Source organism: Cyanistes caeruleus, chromosome 10 (assembly GCF_971803275.1).
Source record: "Cyanistes caeruleus chromosome 10, bCyaCae1.hap1.1, whole genome shotgun sequence".
Lineage (NCBI taxonomy): Eukaryota > Metazoa > Chordata > Aves > Passeriformes > Paridae > Cyanistes > Cyanistes caeruleus.
In genome coordinates, this window is record NC_141710.1 from 18,139,042 (window position 1) to 18,162,985 (window position 23,944).

Consider the following 23,944-nt stretch of genomic DNA (forward strand, 5'->3'; position numbering starts at 1 on the left):
GTACATACAATACACTTGCCTTCACAGACACAGCAGGGTTCCATGGAGTAGACAGCACATGTAGCAGTCCACCAGGATGAAACATCCCAGCAACATTCACAAAAACCCAGACACAAAAATTTAAGAAAAATTAAGAAAATTTAATGATCAAATGGGTTATATACATTGATGGCACATGACCTCATTCTGTTATCCCTTTTCTATAGCTGGAAGTTAAGTTTGATAGAAGAATATCAAGAGTCAATAGTACCCCAGGGACAAGGAAAACCAAGCCCAGCTGTTGTTAAAGTGCGTATTTGATGTGAGCACAGCTAACTATGCCCTGGGGTGTCAAGGGATTTCAGCCCATCAGACAGAATATTGTACAGGAACACCTCAAATTAAGAGCACAGGAAACTTGTATTTTAAATAATAACTGATGTTTTATGTAAGATATTCTTCCATCTCTTTCCAACATATGATCTTTTAGAATACTTTGACATTCTGAAAGGCAGAAAAAATTCTGCCTTTCACTCTTTGTATGTATTTCCTCACAAGATACTAAGTTAAAAGTTCACATAACTACACTCATTCAAGTAGTGTATTCTCACGTACTTCACTGTTTCTTCTGCTTAGTTCCTTTTTCCCTCTCAAACTCAGCTATCTGATTGAATATGTTAACTAAGTTCTGAGGCAGATTTCTTTTACTACTTTCTGCTTGTTCTGTACCATTTAATGACACTTCTTCATCTGGTTCCTTTGTTTTATCAGCCTCCTCGTAACTTCTTTTTCTACTGTTAGACTCACTTTCATTTTTATGCTGCCTGTCACTATCATAACCTTTGTCACCTTCATGGGAGTAGCTGCTAGAATATGACCTATACCTCCCCCCTGACCTGCCAGAATAGTCAGACCCTGGGGACATGTAATACCTGTCTTGACCTGAGCCATGTCTCTTAAACTGCTCTCTTCTCCACTCTCCATCCCTTTCAAATCTCCTGTAATAATGCATCCTGGGTTTATAATCTGATTTATGATACGAACCTGAAGGACCCCTCCAACTGGAGAAAAATCTCTCTGGTTTACTGTATTTTTCAGTTTTGCTATGACTTGGCTGACTTCTGGAGCTACTGTAAGAATCTCTTGAATCTTCAGACCTACCTCCAAAAGTGTCTTCATCATCACCTGAAGTCCTCGAAAAAGAACAGTGTCTGTCTTTCTCTTTTCCCTCCATTTTTGAGCACGCTACGCTGTCCTGCCTTTCCAGCAGTTTTTCCACTTCAAAACTTTGGTTAAGAAAGGAAGCAGAGGTATCAGCTGGAGGGGAATACCACTCCTCTTTCCTATTCTGATCTTTATAATGGGAAGAAGCTCTAGATGAGCTTTTTTTGGAGCTGCGAGCAGACTCAGATCTATGCCGACGCTTTTTCCTACGTTTCTTGTGATCAGAGGAAGAGGAGGAAGAAGAAGCTGATACATCTGATGATGAATCGCTGGATGATGATGAGGAGGAGGAAGAGGAGGAGGAGGATGAAGAAGAAGAAGAGGAGGAGGAAGTCGATACTTTCCTTTTCTTCTTTAACCTAAAAAAATAATTAACTTGTGAGATGACCTTCAGTATCAGGCAAAAACTACACATAGAAAGCAAATCTGCATCCCCCAGCTTGGACTGTAAGGTGGGAACAGAAATTGAGCCTGACTGGCAAGATAACTTCAAATGTCATTTCTTCATCAAAAGATTAAATCCACTGAACATTTTGTTATGAAAGACCTCTTTCCCAATTTCACATGGCATTACGCTTTGCAAATATGTCACATTGCAAAGTATTCCTTAAACAACTTCTCTTCCACACACACCTCCATTAAAGGTTGTATGCACTAAAGGACACTGTCTACAAAAACATTCTGAGGGAAAAGCAGCTTACCCAGGGAGAAGTTTTCCCCAGCTTACTGTTTGTTGAAATGGATTGCTCACAGTGTCATCTGCACTAATTGCCACATAACCAGTACACTGAATGTAACAGTTACCTTTTTTCTTCTTTTAAGAGCTTACGCAATTTTTCTGCACTCGTTTCTATTTTCTTTGCTTTCTGTCTCTCTTCTTTGGCAGCTTGTTTCTCCCTCATTTCCAAAGATTTCTTTTTTGAACCCAAGCATCATAAAAAAGATTACATTAGTAGTGTTAACATGGGTATTAACCCCCATTCAACCCCATCCAAATGTATACACCAGGAATGTTTTACCAGGATTCCCAGACCAAAAATGAATATTGTTCAGGAATTTGGTATTGGCCATTGTGACAGGTTTATATTTAAGGACCATATTGCAGTTTTTATTCCATTAAAAAATATATTTGACCAGTCATTGCAGTGGTACCCATGATCCAGCACACCAGGAAGCATAGAGCCCAAAAGTTACAGATAGAATATGCAAAAATCCCCCAATATTACCAACATGTAGAAAAATAAGGAAAAAATCCCCAAACAACCAAAACAGAGAGGAGAGTTTGAGGGAACGTGTCATCATTATTGTAGTTTACAAGAAAAACATGGCAGAACCCAGTTGAAGATGAATTCAAGTTGGCCATGTTTGAATACAAACCGTTTTGTAACAATTTCACAGAGCAGTTTGATGCATAGTTTACATAAGAAATCAAGTTCCAGGGGTTTGGTGGTGATGAGCAGCACCAGACAGCAGGCACAGCAGCAACAGTTCCGTTCAGAGGGAAATGCATTGGAGAAAAACACATAATCAGTATTACAGGAAAACACACTGCAGTTGTTTCAGCCATTCTACATAGAAGGGACAATATCAGACTTATGTACTAAGTTACAGGTAAATGCAGGATAGCATCTAAGCAGAAAAATAATCCTTAAACTACTTAAGTCCATAAGAGATCAGACTTCTGCCACTTACAGCTCTACAGAGTTGCTCTATTGAGATTGAGCAGAAGTCTGATTAATTTTCAAAACTCAGCAACTGTCTTAACAGCTATAAGAAAGAAAAGCCTTCAATGCAGCCAAGGCCATGCATAGCAACGAACAACAGCTGTCATATTCTTTATCTGCTGCATCAATGACTACAGGAGAATGTCAAAGGAATAACATTTATCTCCTACTTGATGAGAATATTCTTCATCATTTTAACTGACACCTCTTTCTAAAGCAGCCAAACACAGGTACTGCTCAAATAATGTGCACCTCTTTGTCTCTGGTGTAGCTCAGTTTTATCAGATTGTCCTATCTCCTCTTCCCCCTTGATTCCACACATCCTGTCAGCATTATGGCTCCACCAACTGAAGAACTGCTGACTAAGGCCCTCTACCCCAGCCTGTGTACATCCTCACATGCAGAAGCACAGAACAACACAAGCCTGTTCCTCAGTGCTCTACTTTTTGACCCACTCTGGAAGACAACACAAGCAAAGGAGGTAAATAAAAGGGAAAAGATGACAACTCAGATTAGCACAGAGACCCAGCAGGCTCACCTGGGAAACATGCTGCGTGCAAGGGAAGAGAGAAAAACCACCAGACAGCAGAGGAGAAAGCTGAGATATTCAAACTGTCTGCCCGCCCACCCTCCACCTCCTGCTGTTTTCATTTCAATTACATTTTCATTTCCCTCTCATGTGAGCTCCCTGTGCCTCAGCTTTGCCTGGTGTTACTCTCTTTCTCTAAGTACCCCAAGGACCAAGGGTCTGGCCAGACTATGGTAACAATGTTTATATGGCTGGGGTGTTTTACACTTTGAACATTTGTATTCACAGAATGTTTTAAATTAACCTTTTTAATCACACTGTGTGATGGGATATTCTTATCCCCGCTTTGCTCTTTCCCCGTCTCCACTGTCTGGCATTTCTTTACTATCCCAAAACAGTGGAGTCACCAAGAGGTACCTTTCTTCTGGTAGGTACAGCCATAATGCTCACTAGAAAACATTTACTGTGGAGTCGGGAAGCAGAGAATAAGACAAACCATCAATTTAACCCCTCTCTATTCAAAGGACTTACTATGATTTTTGATGTTTATTTATTGTCACCGAGAGCACCATATGAAAAGAAAGTAAAGAATCACCTGCATGTGCTTACGGAGTTTTGTTAAGGCCTCTTCTGCTTCCTGAAAAGTATCATCCAAACTTAAAGCTTTTTTGTAATAACTTTCAGCATTAAGCAGTTTCTCTTCCTCTTCCAACCTAAAATTCAAGCGATAATTCACATACAGTTAGGACACAGATTTTGACAACTATTTCTTATTTGAAAGTATTTGTTATTTGCATTATGACACTACCCCTGCATCTCTCTGAGACTCCCTCTGTCATCTCAGCTCACCTCACTAACAACACAAAATAGTATTTCTCACCTTATCATCTCCTAATTCTGACCTGTAACACTATTCTCTGAAATATCAATTCCAGTTTCAAAAATACTGCCTCTCTCTTCTTAACACATGGGTTAAAAGAAACCTATTCCCTGAATATTCAAAACTAAAATTATTTTGCATTAGAGTGGGTCACCAATATTTCAGCAGAGTAACAGAACATAATTTTGTTTCAAAACTTAAAAAAAAAAACAACTAAACAATCCTCAACCTTTTGGAATATATTCAAACAATTCACAGGACTTTATGCAAGCCTGATATCCTACCAGTGAAAGGGTATCAAGGATTAAAAAGGATATTGAGGATTAAACCTCAAATATTTTTCCAGGATTTTAACTGGGACAGAGGACCAAGTCTAAACCACAATTACACAAGGATGGCTATTTCCAAGGACTTTTATTTTTCTTTAAACACATAGCCAGGAAGGAAAGATGCCATTCTGCATCCTCTCTAGAATGGTATTAAAAAAATGTATTATGAGAACACTTGTTAACAACCAACCAAACTCATAACCCCAACACTTACTGCCCGCCTCTTTCCACAAGGGTCTGACACAGGTATTTCCTTGCATTTCTATGGGTAGGGCAATTTTCTAAAGCGGTTTCAAAATCCCCTATGGCTTTGTTCAGACTTCCTTTAGTTGCATACCTAGAGCAACAGAAAGTTGTATATGAAACATATGATATTTCTCTTTCACAAAAGGGAGAAAAAAATGAAACAAGCAGACTTACAGAGCTCCACGTGCTACCAAAGCTTCAACATTTTGTGGATCAATTTCCAAAGCCTTGTTGTACTCATTCATGGCTTCCACATGTCGCCCAACCTTAAAATAATCCACCCCAGCCTTTACACTGGAGAAAAAAATATTTAGAAAATAGTATGTACTGTTAGTCTATGCAGATTGTTCTGTTACTCACAAATTACGATTCCAAACAAGAGACAGGTTAAAACTTGACCTTGTTATTGTGTACTTCACACTGGCACTTCAGTTAGGTGATATTGACCTAATTACACAAAAATGTATTGTCTTTAATCCAGTATCTTAAGGCACTCAAGAACATTTCTGCAGACAGTGCTACTATATTACATTGTTTCTGATTTATGGAATTATTGTTTAAACAATTTCCTGCACAAAACTATGTGTGACCTACCACCATTAACCTTGAACAAGCTTAATTATATCCAAAGCTAAAAATCCCCATTAGAGTGATGGCACAAGGTGATATGGGCAGATGGTACACACTCAAACCAGCTCATCTCACACAAATATCCTGAGGTTTTACATTTCATATTACCTGAACATTTCTTGCACATTTTCCAAGAGATTAACTTATTAGAAAAGAATCAATATAAGTTGATTTTCAGAGCAATTCATTACATACTTTTCTTAAAAATTAAAATTTAATTTAACATTATAAGCAGCCTTTTCTGCAATTAATCAACATTGCAAATACAAAGCATAGTGTAAAAGCACAAGTAAATATCCAGGGCTGCTGCTCCATTTAACTTTGCAAAGACAGCAAGTGCACTTGTTACATCTACAGTCTGAGGCTTAAATGACTTGACAAGTATGAGGTCATTCAACACTCAATTATAAAACAGAAAATTGTGTGCTTGGTGTTATCACAAATCTTGCTCTCAACTCTAGAATGGGTCAGGATATTAAAAATATTCTAAGAACAACTCCCTTAAACCTGACACAGATTTTGGAACTGAATCTCAGGACTTTATCTGTCACATTCCCACTTGGCATATAGGTTTATTTTCAATAAGATCCTGGTTACATTGCTACACATAGAGAGGAAAAACTGCAGAAATATAATCTGTAACCCAATCTAACAACAAGCTTTGATAAGAAAAAGTATCACATACCATTTCAAGGCCCAAGATGCAGACTGCTTTTTCCTCAAGGCAGGGGCAAAATCTTCTTCATTAAAATTTTTGCTTTAAGGAACAAACAAATAAAAACATCAAGCTGGCTGTCTGAGTCTACAAGGTTAAGGTTACAGGATGCAGTGCAGTTGAAATAAGCTGAAAAATTATTTGTTCATGCCTTACTGCTCTCCCTTAGTCAGGTCTGTTCTTTCATATTTCTGAAACCAGTTTTTCCCAAACCGTTCTAGAGGTGCTGAACGGAACCAGTACAACTGGAGTACATTTAACAAAAGCATCCAAAGCCCACACCTGCCTTGGGCCTAACATACGTAGAGGTCACAACATCAATCACAAAAGGGGTCAAACCTATTACTAAAATAAATGCTGTGAATAAACATCTGTAGGAAGACATTAAAACCTAAACATCCTGCATTTCAATCCACAGATGATGACAGGAGCTATGCAATAAATTCCTTAAGTAACTGATATCAAACATTGTGTGTGGTAAGGTGTCTTGCTTATTCAGAGCAATTGGATTTCAAATGCAAATTTCTTACTCTAGAGGAGTTTGGTTTTAAATATTTAAGGACGTGTATGCTGCAGTCATGCAAGTGAAAACGTAAAAGGTTTAAGTGGTCTAGGACTCCCACTCACAAGTCTATTTCAATGGATTAGAATAATCTCCACAGAGCTACAGGAGAGGAACAATGTAAAAATCACTTACATTTGAAGACTTCTCAGCAAAGACGGTGGATTTGACTCACTTAGTCCCAGTTTTTCTGCTAAATATTCAACTAATGATGGATTAGCGAATCCTGGGGAACGATGCAAAACCTCTTCGAATGTCTCTCCTGTGCTGGCAACTTCCAGGCTTCGCCTTAAAAACCGCACCAATGTACACAAATGAGACCTCAGGCTCTGTACCCTACTTCATCATGCTTATATTTAGAATAAAAATGCCTGTATGGTGTCTGTATTACTGCTCACAAACTGTCCTCTTCTACAGACATGTATTTCCTTGCTATTTACCAACACTTCTGTCCTTTCCCCAAGTGAGAAACCCATCTGGGCACCCACTCTCTATTGCCAGGACATGCAAAAACATTACAAATATTACAGACAGCTGTGTCCCCATTTTCTAAGGGGAATTTTAAAATGCTAAGAATTCATATTCCAGTTCCCCAAGGTTTTGAGGGTTTTTTAATTTTTAACACAGTCCAAAAGGAACAATAGATATCTCACCTTGCCTTTTGCTTTCCTTTTATTTTTGGAAAGAAGCTAAAAAGCCAACCACACCTACATATCCAGACACAAGTATGCTAAAGAGAGGAACAACAAGGAGGATGTGATCACCCAATTAAATCAGAATGCCCACTGAAGAGTGTAAGGGACAGCCAGCCTGTCAGAGATGCTCTTCAGACACCCTGACTGCACCCAGCAAATGCAGCCAAACAGCACATCCTTACTTATAATGCAGTGGGAAGTCATCAGAGGTGATCACGCCCAGTTTTGTACTGGAAAGGTTGGGTGGAAGAGCTGAGCTGTAAAGCGACACCGCCAGCTTCTCGTGGTAGCGGTCAACGTCCTTGAGCGCAGCTGCAGAAACAATACAGGAAAGGATAAAATTACAGAAATGGCTCAAGCCCGAGACAAACTAATTCCTGACAACTTCTGCAGCTACTCACCTCGAATAAGATCACCAGTCTGATAATATGACAGAGGATCTCCATGGTTGCTTTGAGGAGGCACATCCCTTACAGGACACAGGGCCTGAAACAGAACAGAACAGGAATGTCATATATGAAGCCGTAGGGTTGACATTTTTTTCTTCCCCAAGACCAAGCCAAAAAAGATTATTTTAAGCTTAATGCACATCAGAACTGCAATTCTTAAAACATGGCTTGGTTCAAGTAAAAATTAGTAAGCCCACAAATGATGACCTTTTCAAGCCAGTAATATGGGTCACAGCAAGACATGTTCACTGGCTGAGCAAAGTATTTCAAGCTGCCCACAAAATCAAGCACTACCCATCATCCCAAAGCTGTTTCACCTTTACACCTTCCACTCCATTAGAGATGCAAGAGGCAACAAAATTATGTCAAAAATGAAGTATTGACCAAAGCTGTATCTTACAGTGATTTCCAAATCTGCAATTTCCCGTATGACACCACTTCCCAGACAAATCAACACCATGAAAAAGCCAAATTCACGGATAGAGGTAATCCTCCCAATTACGATATCGCCACGCTCAATGTCACGGAAGAACAGCTCTCTCCTCTCCTCCCTGGGCACCTCCAAGAACCTCTCCAAGGGTGGCATGACAGCGTAACACTCTGCAACAAGGGCACAGCCAGTTACAAATGGCCAAGCTACACCCTGAGATCACAAAATATTTGACGACAGCAAAACACGTGAATGATTTTTTTTGTGTTAACAGGAAACTTATGTATTGCCCATAAAAATCAACAGGAAAAATTTGAAGCCTGCTTTTAAAGACACCGTAAATTCAAGCGCGGTACTTATAAAGCGACGCGCCCCCAACTCACACACCCTCATTCTCCTCGATGGTGTCCTCGATCGGCCCGTTGGGTTTCCACGAGTGCGCGAACAGCAGATCCGCCTTCTTGGCGATGAAGCGCTTTATCTCGGTGTCGATGCTCGCCCTCTCTTTCCTGGGGGAAGGAGAACGCGGTGAGTCGCGCCCCGCGGCCCCTCACGGCCCGCCCGGCCGCTGCCCCGGCGCCCCTCACCAGGCGGCCGGCGGGGCCCCGCGAGGCGGCTCCGGGGCGGCCCCGGGCGGCGGCAGCAGCCCGCGGAAGTCGGGGTTGTCGTGCTGCTCGGCGCGGAGCAGGGACAGCAGCGCGGGGCCGTGGTGGTTCAGCGCCTGCCGGAGCAGCTCCCGATCCATCCCGGCGCCACCGCCGCCGCCTCGCCCGGAACGGGAACCGCCGCTCGGGCAACGGCGACAGGGCGGGACCGGGCGGCCGCAGCGCCTCCGGCGGGCGGGAGGACCGCGCTGAGCGGCGGCATCGCTGTCCGCCCTGTTCGCGGACCCGTCTCTAGTTTATAAACAGAGAAGCATTAAAAAGAGAATAATTAAAGTACACGGCAAAAATTACACAGGTTTTCCACGAGGGAATCCTGTCCGGCTCGGCGGCGGCGGCCCGCGCAGGCAGTGCCCGCGGCGGCGCTGCCGGGAGGGGGCGCTGCGCCACCGCCGGCCCCGGCCCGGAGCGCCCAGAGCGGGGCACGAACAGGCGGTGTCGCGGGCCCGAACCGGGGATGTCACGGGTCCGAACCGGAGATGTCACGGGTCCGAACCGGGGATGTCACGGGCCCGAACCGCGGGTGTCACGGGTCCGAACCGGGGATGTCACGGGCCCGAACCGCGGGTGTCGCGGGCCCGAACCGCGGGTGTCACGGGCCCGAACCGGAGATGTCACGGGCCCGAACCGCGGGTGTCACGGGCCCGAACCGGAGATGTCACGGGCCCGAACCGCGGGTGTCACGGGCCCGAACCGCGGGTGTCACGGGCCCGAACCGCGGGTGTCACGGGCCCGAACCGGAGATGTCACGGGTCCGAACCAGAGATGTCGCGGGTCCGGCACCGCTACGTTCTCCGGGCACTGTCTGGAGCGACCCAGGAACAGCACGGGCGGTCTCGGAGGGGCTCGGGCAGCGCTGCCGTGCCGGCACCGAGTTCCGGCAGTCGAGTGCAGAGAATGGAAACGGAGCTGGGCCAGGGGCTGGGGCACAAGTGCACTGAGGAGCTGCTGAGGGAGCTGGGGAGCTCAGCTGGAGAAAAGGAGGCTCGGGGGGAGCTTTTCACTGTCTGCCACTCCCTGACAGGAGGGTGAGGCCAGGTGGGGCCATGCTCTGATCCCAGGGAACAAGGGACAGGACGAGGGGAATGGCCTCAGCTCTCCAGGGGAGGTTTAGGTTGGACATTTGGAAGAATTTCTTCATAGAAAGGGTGATTAGACATCAGAACGGGCTGACCAGCGAGGTGGTGGTGTCACGTTTACGAAAAGATTGGAGGTGGCACTTGGTTCTGTGGTCTAATTGACAAGGTGGTGTTGGGCCACAGGTCGGACTGGATAATCTCAGAAATCTTTTCCAGCCCAACTGGTTCTGTGATCCTGGAGTAAAGGAGGGCGTGAGGCAGCAGCTCGGGGCTGGGGCTCAGCTCCGCAGTGTTCCTAATGCCCTTTCCTTGCTCTGTGCCTGGCCAGGGTCCCCTCGGCACAGCCCACGGGTGACACCGTGTGCGGGCAGGGACGTGCTGGCTTCACTGGAACAGGGAATGCGGGATTCCCTCGGGAGAAGGCGAGGCCACAGCCAAGCCACTGCCACGGGCCTGGCGCCGGGCACGGCCGCCCTGCTCCGCAGAGCTAACTTTCGGTGCTAAAATGACACTTCACTCAGGAGGCTCTTCATGCTAATCACCTCTCCAGCTAATGGAGAAAGGTGCTTAAAACCAGCTGGAAATAACCCAAGCCTATTAGAAGGATGACAATTTTTCAGCTCCCCAGAATAATTTGTCCCTGGCATAGCAGTTAATAATTAATTTTAAAAGGGGAGGTGGGTGGGGGAGAAAACCCACTGCAAACAGCATAATGTCACTTCTCCCTTCAGTACAACACTGAAGAAAAAATAGCAATCTGGCTGTCAGCAGATCAGGGACACGGACTCCTCTAGGAAGCAGCATGACTGAGAGGGCAAGGATCATATCAAAGGCTCTGGTCTCAGAAGCTCGGTTCAAAGCCAGCAGGGATATCACTGGTGTAGCAGACTTGGGGAAGACACTGGAAGGGCAAATGCATATTTTAGTTTCATTTCATGTCACCCTGTTTTAATATAAAATAAGATAAAGGAGGCACAACGCTTACTATGTACCAAACAGCTGCCAAGATTTTGATTTAAAGCCTTCCTGATCTGTATGAGACCAGGTGTGCTCTTAGATTGCTGGTTACCATGGTGGGGAAACACTGTTATCAGCAGATGGAAATTTCTAGACATTAAGACTGATTAGACAGGTTGACATGGGAAGGCTAATGCACCTACATGGATCCAGTGCAAGCAGGAGCCTTTCCTGGGTGAGTTATGTGGCAAGTGCAGTGTCCTGAGCCATGTGGCACAACTGCAAATAGCAGCAGTTTTATTTGAGGGAATGGTATTTTGAGTAAGAGTTAATTGGTGTTGCTTAGCAAATACAAGAGCTAAAAAAAAAAAAAAAAAAAGTTGTTTAAAGCATGAACTCTGCTTGTGTAAGCATTTCTCCAGCCTCATATGCAGATACACACACGCAATGTACAAGAAATTAGACATTATGAGTAAAGACTTACAGTGTGTTACAACTTCTGGACTTAAAACAGCAGAAAAAAATCACTGTGAAAGCACAACCACCTACAACAAATTACTCTTACAGATGTTTCCTTCTTTGTATAAAGTCAACTACATTTCAGGAAATTCAGTAATTTATGACACATTAATACACAAAAGGTAGATTAGTTGCCCCTGAACATGAGGGCTAACTTCATATTTAAAGTGATTCATTCTTTATCTGGGCCAATCACATCCTGAAATTATCTTAATCAAGCAAACTAAATTACCCCAAATAATTCCAGCTTCAGAAACAGCTTTGCCAGAGCAGAGTATGTGACTGTTAACTTGTAATTTTTGATTCTGTTGTTCAGGCTATAGTAATAAACTGGGAAGTAATGTAAGACTGACATATTGTACATTGTTCCACCTCATCCAGGGCATACATAAGCTTTTGCATCCTTTTCTCTCACAGGATACTTCCTGGATATTCATTATGATTTTAAAAATATCTTTCCATCCTTTCAGTGGTGGAAGTTTTGTGCTTTACTTTTCATTCTTTGCTTGCTTTACTTCAGCTGCCCAATATAATTTTTTTTTTTTTTTGATAAAAGAGAATAGTAGCCACCACAATTCAGACAGGAATAATGATAAATGGAAGAGTTTGGAGTAAAGCCAGGGCTATATACCTTGCTCAGAAGATGCCAGGCCTGAGGATGGGGCATGCTCCATATGCTGTTAATCCTCTGTTCCATTGATTTAGGAACTGCCTGGATGAGTAGTTCCTGATCCTCTCTCTGCTAAGTAAACAGGGTGGGCAGGAGTGTCCTGATTCAGCAGGAGAAAGCAATACAAGTCAACATCTCATCCTTCTGGAGGAGGAACACTCCCAATGCATTTAAACCAGGTGTGTCTGAGCACCCTCGATGTAGATCTTCTGACAGTTCAGATCAGTGCATGCTAAAAGGCAGCTCACAAAATCCATCCTGTAAACTTTAACCCCCACAGTAAAAAGATGATGAATTTACACCATGCCGGCTTTGAACCTAGAGTCAAACTCACAGGGATACTGCCCCTGAACAACCCAAACACTGGTAGGCAGGATAGAACTTCAAAGTGGGTATGTGAAATACTAAACAGATTTTCATCCAAATCAGTGAGCTCAGCTTGAATGCAACAAGGTCAAGCTGCTTCTCAAATGTTTCCAAGCATCCTATGTCACTGAAACTTACAAGAAAATCTCACACAGGAAAGGATTTTGTGCCCAGAGCCAAATTTTATCACTGACAAAAAGATTCAATTCTCCAAGATCATACATGTTGAAGTATTATTCTCTGAAAATTTTGGGCACATTTATCTTCAAATGCCTGTTGCAAATGAGAGTGAAATATTCAACTCAATATGTCTTTTGGGCTAAGAAAGAGGAAGCTAATAGTAGTAATGAGAATGAACATGAGGAGTTGTACTTCCAGCTGTATTAGACTTACGGAAAATTCTGCCAAAAGCAGTCCTGCTGCTTAGACTTGCTAATTTATGAAGCAGCAAAGAGACTGTCCAATATCCAAGGTATTATTTAAGCTCAAGACTGATGAAGGGACCCTCAGCACAGAATAACTGTTAGCCAGTTAATAGCCCTACTGTGAGGAAAACAAGATGTCTGCAGGTATAATCACCAAATATGATGGGAGAAGTGTGAAGACAACCCCAAACTCAGAGTGATGGAGCAACCCAAGTCATGGCCATTCAAGCATTCCCTTTGTAATGAGTTCATTGTTCAGTCCAGCTTTGGCATGATCTGTAAGAGAGTACGGTTTCAGTGACGTAAACTTACCTGGAATGTGCTCAGCACCTGTTTTTGGTGTCAAGGACCTTTGCACTTCTCAGATTTCTAAAAACACGTAGACAAAGAATAGTCAGTTGCAAGTTATAAATATGCAAAGACAGACCATGGAAACTGCCCAGGCTCTGAATGAAGAGTTAGATCCTTCTGGAGTACAATGGAAATAATGGTTAAGAAATGTCAGTGGAGACCCCCCTCTGAGTAGTGTGGATTTCTGTCAGGCTGCAGGCAGTGGCACTGCTGAGCCTTTGTACGCTGTGAGTTCAGCTTGTGCACCCAGTGCAGCATTTTGTGCCTGCAGAGCAGTGACAGGTGCTCAGAGGCTTCAGGTCAAACAGAAAAGGTTACTGGAGGAAACGCTGCCCTTGACATTTTTTTACCCTAAATATGAAAACCAGGCTGTGTTGAATGGAAGTTTGCTTATTTGGCAGGAACCCCAGACAGGCAGCTTAGCAGCAATCATGACACAGACAATATGTACACACCCACCTGTACAGCTTGTGATACATCTTGAAATCCTGCCTGCAGAGCAAATTCCTGATACATGGGGGCTCAGCAGCAGGTATGCTGAGCAGGCAGGTTTTTGTGAGGTTTTCATGGGTTTTCCAGCTTCTAACACTCCACAGAATGGCACCAGCAAGCATGTCCTGCTTTATAGCAAGGGAGAGTCATCCTAGCTTTCAAGTTTTAGAGTGATTGCACCTTAAAGCAGCATCAAAACTTTCCTGTCAGCAGAGTAAATCACTACTTAGAGCTCAAAATTGCATTTCCAGAGTGTAGCAAAATAAAGTGTGAATATTTGACCTCAAGGCTGCAAGCACTACAAAGAGATCTTTAAGCATGCAACTTCTCTTTGTTATTAAGTCTCTCATTTGAAGCAGAGCAATATTCATGTTTTCATCGTAAAATGATTTTTCCAGAGATTTACATCTTTATAACTGTCTTAGAATATGCATGAACTTTCAAAAGTTGTTCAAAGAAGTCTCTAAAAATATTTTGAAGATCTAAATCAGTTGGATTTCTTCTATTTCTGGTAAAACAACCTACTTATTTCTGTATCTCATGGTCAATTGCTCTAACATTCTATTTGTGCAACATGTGCAATAAATACTGCCTAGAAAGCAATGTACAAAAATCTGTTGTTTTCTCACTTGCTATCAATGAACCAGGCATGTAACCATCGTCACAAACTAATTAGCAGCCTCCTCATTTCTTTTAAATTTGTCACAATTTAAACTACACTAAAACTAAAAAGTTGAAACTTCTTTAATTAACTTATGAAGAGCTAAACAGTTGGCAATACAAATTCACAATACAGATTAATTATCTTCATGTTTGCTCCCATTTAATGCATAAGCATACCTTGAAAACAAATAAAATGTACCAAAATTAATTTTGTCTTTAGCAGGTGAATCTCTCATTAAAAATGATAAGATGAATTGGTGTGATATGATTTCCAATTAATTTTTATCTCAATAGAATTTTCAGAAATACAGTGATTAAGGAATACTTTTAGAAACAGAAAGAGAAGTTAATTACAGAATTATCTGGTCGATATAATTCCAGTAAGTATCAGCCATAAGTAGATATTCATTAGTCTCTCAACAGATCAGGTTTGTTTTTCCTATCAACCAAAAGCAGATGCCAGATGGAACAGTGGAATGCCAAACTGATGTATATATATGATATTTGTTTGTTTAAACATTTGGTGAATTCCTCACAGTGTTGAATCCCAAAAGCTGGAATGATTTGCAAGTAAATTAACAAGCCATGGGGGAAAAAAAAGATATCTGCTCTGAATTTAATAATTGTCTTTAGGTTTGCAGTTTATTGTTAGAGGCTTCCTGTTTCTATCATAAAACTTTTTAAATCTGTAAAACCTGTTGCCTGATGTTCCAGTCTGCCTTTTGGATCAGTGAAGAAATTAAAAAGGCTGAGACAAAAACAACTGCCACTGGATTATGGGGCAGTTTTGTGCCTCAGAGAGATTTTGGATGGAGACTTTGGGGACTCCCTCTGATTTCAGCAGGTTTCAGGTCAAGCATGAAAGACAGAAATTCGTAACTAAACTTGCTTTCCCTGATGTCTATAATTATGATTTAATCAAAGCAATCAAGTGTCAAAGTCCAGACATGGTTTGACTGGAACTTCTGGAATATAAGAAATATACAGCTGTTGATTTCCTCTTGATTCTTGCCTTATTAAGGCAGTTGAACAAAATAAATAATTACAGGGAATAGAGGCTCTGAAACAGAGGAAAGACAAAAGCAGAAACAGGAGGAGGTAGCTTGAAATGTGAAAAAAATAAATACTACTGTGAATAAAGATGTGTATGTGTGCAGGTGATGGCCATGACTTGTAGCAGAAGAAATGGACCCCTGCCAAAAGTACAGCAAGGGCTAGAACTGCTCTCTTACAAAACACCCCAAACCAAATCAGGAAACCCCAACCTCCAATACCGTGTCCCAAATCAAATAGAGAGACAACCTGAAATGCAAGTTATGCATTCCATGCATTTCTCTTTTGTAGCACATTTTATGACATTGATACCAAATTGCATTTTTAAAGATATTGGCAGCTAAAATAATAGAATGTACCTAAGAAGGAATAAAAAACCCATAAGTTAGACATGTAAATACCTTTACGATTCTGGCCCAAGAATGGATGATAATTAGTATACCACAAATTAATTTTTGACATATGTAAATGGAATTGTTTGCTGTCGCAACTAATTACAGATGTAACTCTGTGCTGATTTGATTTGGAGTGAGAAATAAACATACAAATCTAAACCACTGATGTCTAAAACTCCCCTCTTGTAATTGTGATGATCTGATCCTCCTACAACTGGTAAATATATACATGGGAGACTGTGTGTATGTGTGTAGGAGAACAGTAAGTGGGAGAAAGAAATCCAGATTTTTCCATCTGTACAAAATGTCAGCATACTGTCTATAAAAAGGCATCAACAAAATCCTTGTAAGCACAATTCAGGCTACTGGAGTTCTAATCTGTATCTTCAGTGACAGGGGGTTAATCAAAGCTCCAATACAATGTTTCCTTAGTTGAGAAGCTTCAAGGAAATGATGTAGCACTTTCAAAAATGCTGTAAAGCTTGGGTAGGCCAGATAGCATATGTGCAATTGAAAGTTTAAACAGAAGGTTAATAGCCCAGGAAAAGGTTGGTCCTGAAAAGTGACACTTCAGGCTGATATGGTTGAAGTGCTCGATTAGCCCCCACTACCAGAATGTGCCTCAGAGAAATTCTAATGACAGCCAGGGAAACAGGTAATTGTCAGGTGCTTAATGCAACCTGCTATTAGTTTTTATTTTTTACCTCTCTAACCCGGTTTGTAATCTCATCATGCAAATTTAGCACTTCATTTCTTTTAAGATGGAAAAGCCTGCCTTGTGTTGGGAGTGATCACAAAGTACTTCTAAAAAATATAAGAACAACTTTTCTTCAAAATTGGTTAATTTAAATAAATTTCAGCATCCAGAGAGAGATCTGATTCCTGCAGTCCAGAAGAGGTTTGGAAATTTCAAAAGGGGGAAGCATTTTTGTGAGGATTATTTTGGCATTGAGTGGTGAGATAATAGGAAAAGCTTTCCCTACCCAGAGCTAGAAATGCCTTCTTGTAAGGATGATTTACAGGGTTAGGTGGTCAGAAATTATGGAGAGTCTTTGACCAATCAGCTGTGGCAAAGTGTTGTCAAAATACTTCACTCTACCAAGAGCTAAAGGGAGGATACATGACAGGGAAAGGACAGGGGAAAGTAGAGAAGAATACGCAATATTTTCAGTGAGACCAAATGAATGTATCAAAATATAACTAGGGCTACTGTGGAACTCTAAGATGTAATGGCAGGCTCTGAGCATTAGCTCCTGCTGGTGCCTAAAATGGACCATAACCCTCTGTATTCAACTTCAGAAACTGCACCTCACACAGCTGAGAGATGAAACAGTCATTTTGGTCTATAATAGCTGTGTTAGAAGCCAGAAAGAGCAGGAGAAAACAGTAGCCTGGCTAGTCTGATATAAAAATCCACCCCCCCTTTTTTTTTTCCCCAAAGTAAATATATTATTACTTTGTATTTTAAAATAATGATCACAGACAAAAATATATTGTAAAGTAAGAGTACAAGAGCTGTTTAGCTTCACCAATGCCTGAATGGAAATGCAGACACTTTTTTGTAATTGCAAATAATGCAGACACTGCTTTGTAACAGGAAAAAAGGAAAGCCATTATTAGCAAAAATCTGTAGATTCTTTAGGTGGAAAAATACACAGCATAAATTGTTTACATTTTCAGTGGGGAGCATCCCTCGGTGCATCAAGCTGTCACACAGCTTAGCAGCATGACACATCTTAGTGATTAAATGCTGGCTCCCTGGCAAAACCCAAAAAACAAAACAAATGCATTTTTCAGTGGAGAAAGCCACTGTTCTCTTGTACAGTGGCTCTCACAGCTGAAAAGAGGCAGCAGCAGGGTGGTAGAAATCAAAGTCACTCAGCAGGTGAACTGTAGTTTGAATGTACCACTTCACAGGATGTCTTTATCTGCCTTTGGTCTCACTCCTCTATTGGGGTAAAATACACCATTGCTTACAAACCAAAGTTTGATTTTAATTGTTGACCATGCAACATTTTTGACCTTGGAAAGCAATTATTACATGCCTTCACTTATTTTTATTTGGAAGTCCCAAACCAAGCAGAGTTAACCCAGTTACTCAGATGCATGAAATCAGAACAGTGACAAGGCGAGAGCAGCAAAGGCCGCCTGAGAGTGGAAGAGAAGGTGAGCGTGACAGGAGTGTCAGGATCAGTGATCATGCAGGTGCTTGTATGTGACTCATCAGCCAGTCTGAAAAGCAGAATTATCTGTATTTCTTGTAAAGTTCACACTTTGTTATGCCCCAGCTGTTCGCTTTTACCAGTCCCACCCATACGTTGCCACATGAGGAGTCAGCTTAGGCTTACTTCAACTGGTAAAAAACAGTTGATTATTTTTTTGGGTGACTTAGTAATGTTTACCAACTTTTGTTTTCTTTATGCTATTTGCAGTTCCAAAGGGGTCACATTCAGCAGCTGATCATGAAAAATACTCTCCTTAGATAAAAGAAAGCAATAAGCAGTCCAGCACTGTCACATGGGGCTGATGAAATGCATGAGCTGACACTTGACAGGACAGTGATTATCCCAGAGTTTAATAACATGTTAATCATCTTAAGAGTCATTATTTTCTCCCAGGCACGTACTCCCACAGTGACATTAAAAAAATCCCCAACAAAACATACCAGAGGGTATTTCTATAGGGTAAAACATAAAAAGATTCTGTCTATGAAAATGGTCTCTTCCACTGTTCTAGAACACCAGAAAGGTGGTGCTCTTTTTGTACAGCTCTGTGCTACTCAGCTGTAGTGGTTTAGAATAATGATTTTGGATATAATTGCATAGACACTTATTTACTAAATTTAATAATAATGTGAATGTGAACATGCAATGTAGTCTCGGCATATGAGCACAAACAGCAAAAACTTCCCCCCACACGCCTTATGCTTCCTGCTAGGTTGCACAGGTTCCTGTAGAAAATCTGTGTTTGATTCATCTTTAGGTGGCATGCCTAGCTGTGACTTCCAACAGAGCTGTCAGTGCCAGGTGCAGCAGTGGCTTTTAGTACTTTTTATCTGCATTACCTGTGATTTGAGGTCACAACTACTTTCACATATGATACCAAACAGTCTGGAGACTGTTTTGTTTTAATTTTATCTGAACCTGCCTGAACTAGAGGTGGGATATGAGTACTATGGGAGGTTGTAACAGACTGTAAATGTTTGAATTGGGCATTTTCAGTCTGAGAGTATTCCTTTAAAGAGTGTCCAAATTTGTCCATCTAGCCCACAGGGAGACTGCTCCTTCCTGGGGAAGCAACCGAGCCTATTTGGTAAAGATGGTCCCATTGGCACGCATGGTAAAAGAGGAATGAGGAAATGACAGGAGCTTTGTCTGAAGCCCAAGCAAAGACAGTGAGACACTTAGTGCTCCCATGAGAAAAATCCCTAAGGACCAGAACAGAAAGTCATTGAGTTATCAAAAAGTCAATCCAGAAGGAAAGGCAAAATCTAAAAACTCCTAAACAGGAAAGATAGACATTATTTTTTAAATCTCATTTCACTTTGGAGTTATTATAGATAAAGAATTTAATTACTGTAGATCCTATGCTAATACAAATGACTTATGAGTTTTGAAGTCTTTGTGGGATTCTCACTCAGTGTAGATCTAGATGGACTCATCTGGGAGATGGGACTGGTCCCAGGGCCTGCCATGGGTCTGAGCTGCACTTGTTTGGAGTGTACTGTCCCCCAGCCAAGCATTAACAGCCAGCCCCATCCCTGCTGCTGCCTCATAAGGCACTTACACAATGTAGATTAATGGGAGTTGGTGAGAAGGTCATGTCCTGATACTAATGGAAATGAATTATTCCCAGAAATATATTTAGTCTAGACTGTGTCCAAATCTTCAAGCAGTGAGGTTCAAATAGTTCCCTGTGAGATTTTTACAAGTTCATTTCTGTATCACAGTTTTTATCTTGGTGTTCAGCTTAAATTTTAATTTCTTCCTCCTTTCTGCCTTAGAACATTATAAAGAATTCCTCTTATTTCTTGCTGCTTATCCCATTTGTAGACTGTTGGCAAGTTCTTTGTTCTCAACCACTTAACCTTCTTTTCACCAGCCTATAAATATTGATCCATTCCAACCTTCCCTTTTTGTCTGTACAAAAGTCCCTCTGTAGTTATTTCTGCCCTATACTGAATGACCTTCAATTTGTTGGTTGTAATGAGCTACCCAAAAACACTTGTATTCTTCTGACAGCATTATATGGAGATGAACAATGCTTCCTTTTTCATGCTGCATGGGCACACGCATTGCAACAATTTCTTAGTCCTTCATGTTACTCCTTCCCAGATTTGCCCCTCACAGGAAGTAGGGACAACATGAACTTCTTTCCTTGAGATTAACTGGCATTTTTCCATGTTGAATTCAATTTTTTTTTTGCATTTCATCAAGATTCTAAGACCTCCAAGAAACAGATTATTTGCTTCCCAGTTCCTTTCTATACTTTTATACTTTTCCCTAACTCATCCAGAGTTCATCCAAAGCACATGCGGGAGGTTTCATTAACATGGAATTTACTTCTTAGTGACTGTATTTTCCCAGGAGCTACAAGTGATCTCTGCTGTAAAATTAATCACTTTACTCTAACCCAGCATTCATCCATTTACCAAACTGCATCTTGACATTACTTTGACTCACCATTAGCTTCAGGAAACAAACAACTGTTTGGAAACATTAAAAGGTGTCATAGCAGTTAAATCTTATTTCAGGAGTGGAAACATCTGCCAATTTTGGTTTATTTATGAACAGATGTATTTATGAAAATGAGTATGATTCACTGCACAGATGAAAATTTTATATTTCATAGTCAGCATTTCATAGTTCATATTTCAATCAGTTTTTGGTAATAGATACTGCAGCAACTTGCAGCAATAGGTCTGGCAAACTTGCAGCTGTAATCAATGCCATAATACACTGAGAATCCATAACATAAACTGCCCTGGATGGTGACCTAAAATCAAGAAGTTGAAATACAAAATAGAGATTAAAAATAGAGGAAAATAATGTAGAGGATTTTTTTTCCCAGTTCAATTAAACTTAAAATGCAAATTCCTAATAACAAAAACTGTCTCAGTAGTCATAAACTACTTCCGCTTAACATCATCATACAAAAAAAAGCCTGAAAATCTGTTTAAGGGAGTTATTTTTAGATGAGTTGTCTGTTGAGAAGAAATTTTCCTCCCATATTCCCACCAGAGCAAATGAGATGCCACTGAGCTTTGGAAGTAATGTCCATGACCACCTGCACCCATCTGGCCTTAGTCTTAAGTCCTTTTTGGATTTAGACAAATAAGGCTCCATGTAGCAAAATCCACTGTTTAGGGCTTACAGCACCTGCTAAAAACATCTGGTTACTGATATCTAGAGCTCAGAATCTTCTCTCTTCATTCTCATGTTTTTCCTCCAACTTATCCTCACAAAAGGTCACAGAATAGAAGTCCTGCCTTTTTATGAACCTGGTATAATTCTATTGATTTACCTTGTGTTCAACCCAGTTAATTTCAATTTACCCTTTTGTGATTTGTTTCTCTCAAAGGTAATAAACCTGTGCTAACCATTTTACTTCCAGCTATTATTTGTTTTTGCCAAACACCAGGGGAAAAAAATGAATGGTGATCTGTGCTGTGCCTCCAGGTGATGCAGCACAGCTCACAGAGAGCTGGGGCGATGCTGCTGGACTGTGCTCCTGGAATGTGACCACACTGGGTGACACCTGTGGTTCGTTCCTGTCACCCAGTCCCTGGGAACACCTGCACATATGACTCTAGATGGGCTGTGACATAATTCAGGATCCTCCTTTCGATACACAGTCATATCTATGATACTTCTTTCAGTTTTGATATGCCTTTTACACAGAAATCCTGAGAGCTTAACAGCAACCAAATCACTTGGTGAGGTTCCAGATCTGAGTTAATGAAGAACACCAGCTCCCCAGGCAGACTCATCAGCTCAGGAACTTTGTGTTAGAGCAGTTTCACTGCTCTCTGTTTCTCTGTGGGGTGTAGATGCACTCCTGGTGACACCTGAGCATGGAAAGTTCTTTCCTGGCTGGGACCCTCTTCTGTGTCAGATGTAACAGACAAAATCAGGAGAGATCAGGACATATGCTAATGTGATCTGTAAGCCTCTGGATCAAGGATATGTTGAAGTGATGTTGAACAGGGGTGTATTGTTAAGGAATGGCCTCTGCATTTGCCTGTAATCTTTCTCTGAGTGTGTTTTGCAGTGTTCTGGGACCTCCTCAAAACATGCTGAAATCCCCATGCATTCCAAAAGCTACATCCCTCTCCACAACATTTCTGCTAATACTGATCTGGGAAGGCCAGATCTGATGACAGCAAACACTAGTGAAGTCACAGCACTCGGGACAGCAGTGATTTTAGCCCAAATGCATTAGCTCACAATTATATTTACTGCAAAACATTTACATGAAACTGTACCCATGACTAATGAGGTGTAATTCAGTGTTCTTTCTGTATAAACTGAATGTTCTCTCTAAAATCCAGTTTCAGTGGATATCTGTATCAGTTATAACTTTTTCAGCCATTTAGCAGCCATTTCAGCTCACTGCTGAATTTGAGGGCCATGGCTTAGAGCAAAAGAGCCATTTGAGAAAGCTAATCTCAGGAGACTGGTGTTAGGTGCCAAAGCAGGGCTGAAATGTATCACACTGTGACTCCCACATTACCCCTATTCAGCTCAGGCAAACACTCCACCAAGGAAAAAAACACCTAGATCCTGTACTGATAGCATTTTAATTAGATCTGCAGCAAATAGCACAATATATGATTGCTGACCCACTCAAAAATAGCTTCAACTACAAGTAACAAGAAACAGGTTAGAACAGGGCATAGAGCCTGGAGATTTTACCAGGCAGGAGATCGAACAGCTGAACTCTTGACAGACTCTGCTTCCTCCCTTTGCCTGCTGGAGCAGCAAATTCAGGAGCCAGTTGTGATTCACTGGCCAGTTCATCCTCACAAACCATTAATGGCATGCCTGAACTCCCAAAAGTCACAGTGGAAACAGAAAAGAAAAAAAATCCAACTCAGAAGTCTCCTGTGTCTCAAAGAATAATTTCCTGGCACTTTCTGGACATGTTTTTGTAATGTATATTTCAGGTGGTTGACAAGCCTCTGTTTGACATAAGTTTGGGTGGAAAAATGAAAAAAAAGCTCTAAAGATGTTCTCTTACAGTTATTCCACTGAATAAATATTTTTATTGTGACCAAGCATCAAATGCGAAGTGCCATTTCCTGAGTTCTCACTGAGGGCTTTCAAATTTTCTTTTCTTGAGAAAATTAGTGTGATTCCCACAGTTCCCCCAGGGAACTAATGCATTTTACTCTGGCAAGAGCCACAAGGACATAAAGCTCTATGGGCTCATATTTTTGAAACCATTTTCCTCATTGATTTTGTGCCTTAAGGAATCCAGAGTTCAGGATAGCCTTTTGTGTGCCACAACAACGAGGCGACCAGCCGGTGACATTTATAAATCCACTATTAATTGCTTGTATGCCTGGGCTCCAACGCTTAAATGCTTTGAGTCACGTATCTAATGAAGTTGAAACTAAAATGTGCCAACCATGAGGCAGAGGGGAAATCATCAGAGAGGGATGAAGAGCCAAGCTCTGCTGGCTGCCGCTCTCCAGGCGCTCGGTGATTGATCAGCACAGCCCGAGGCTGGCGAGGGTTACCTGGGACACCTCTGCTGCTCCTCCTGCTCCCAGGAGTGTCACCAGGGCACTGTTCTCCTCCACAACATCTTGTTAATGCCGGGTCCCAGCTGTGAGGAGCAAAGATGCCAACAACAAGAACTCACATCTCTTGCTGATGAGCAAACTCTTAACAGGAGTCCAGCTCCTCGGATCTAATT

The 23,944-nt window shown here is 41.7% G+C and overlaps 1 protein-coding gene across 2 annotated transcripts in view; it reads right to left on the reverse strand.

Annotated features, from left to right (window-relative positions):
• Positions 1–119: 119 nt before the first annotated feature.
• The window catches only part of TTC14 (tetratricopeptide repeat domain 14), a 170,245-nt gene continuing 146,420 nt past the window's right edge, over positions 120–23,944 (reverse strand). The window contains exons 4-15 of one of the 2 annotated variants that reach the window (XM_086844097.1): positions 13,383–13,439; positions 8,780–8,901; positions 8,363–8,562; positions 7,915–7,999; positions 7,696–7,825; positions 6,954–7,106; positions 6,227–6,298; positions 5,086–5,205; positions 4,880–5,002; positions 4,052–4,169; positions 2,008–2,117; positions 120–1,562 (exon numbers count right to left, since the gene is read on the reverse strand). In XM_086844097.1, the coding sequence (XP_086700223.1) occupies positions 596–1,562; positions 2,008–2,117; positions 4,052–4,169; positions 4,880–5,002; positions 5,086–5,205; positions 6,227–6,298; positions 6,954–7,106; positions 7,696–7,825; positions 7,915–7,999; positions 8,363–8,548 (2,064 nt within the window). In that variant the 5' untranslated portion in view covers positions 8,549–8,562; positions 8,780–8,901; positions 13,383–13,439 and the 3' untranslated portion in view covers positions 120–595. Of the gene's footprint in view, positions 1,563–2,007; positions 2,118–4,051; positions 4,170–4,879; positions 5,003–5,085; positions 5,206–6,226; positions 6,299–6,953; positions 7,107–7,695; positions 7,826–7,914; positions 8,000–8,362; positions 8,563–8,779; positions 8,902–8,979; positions 9,411–13,382; positions 13,440–23,944 lie in introns of those variants that run through there. The other variant, XM_086844096.1, reaches the window with a different exon arrangement.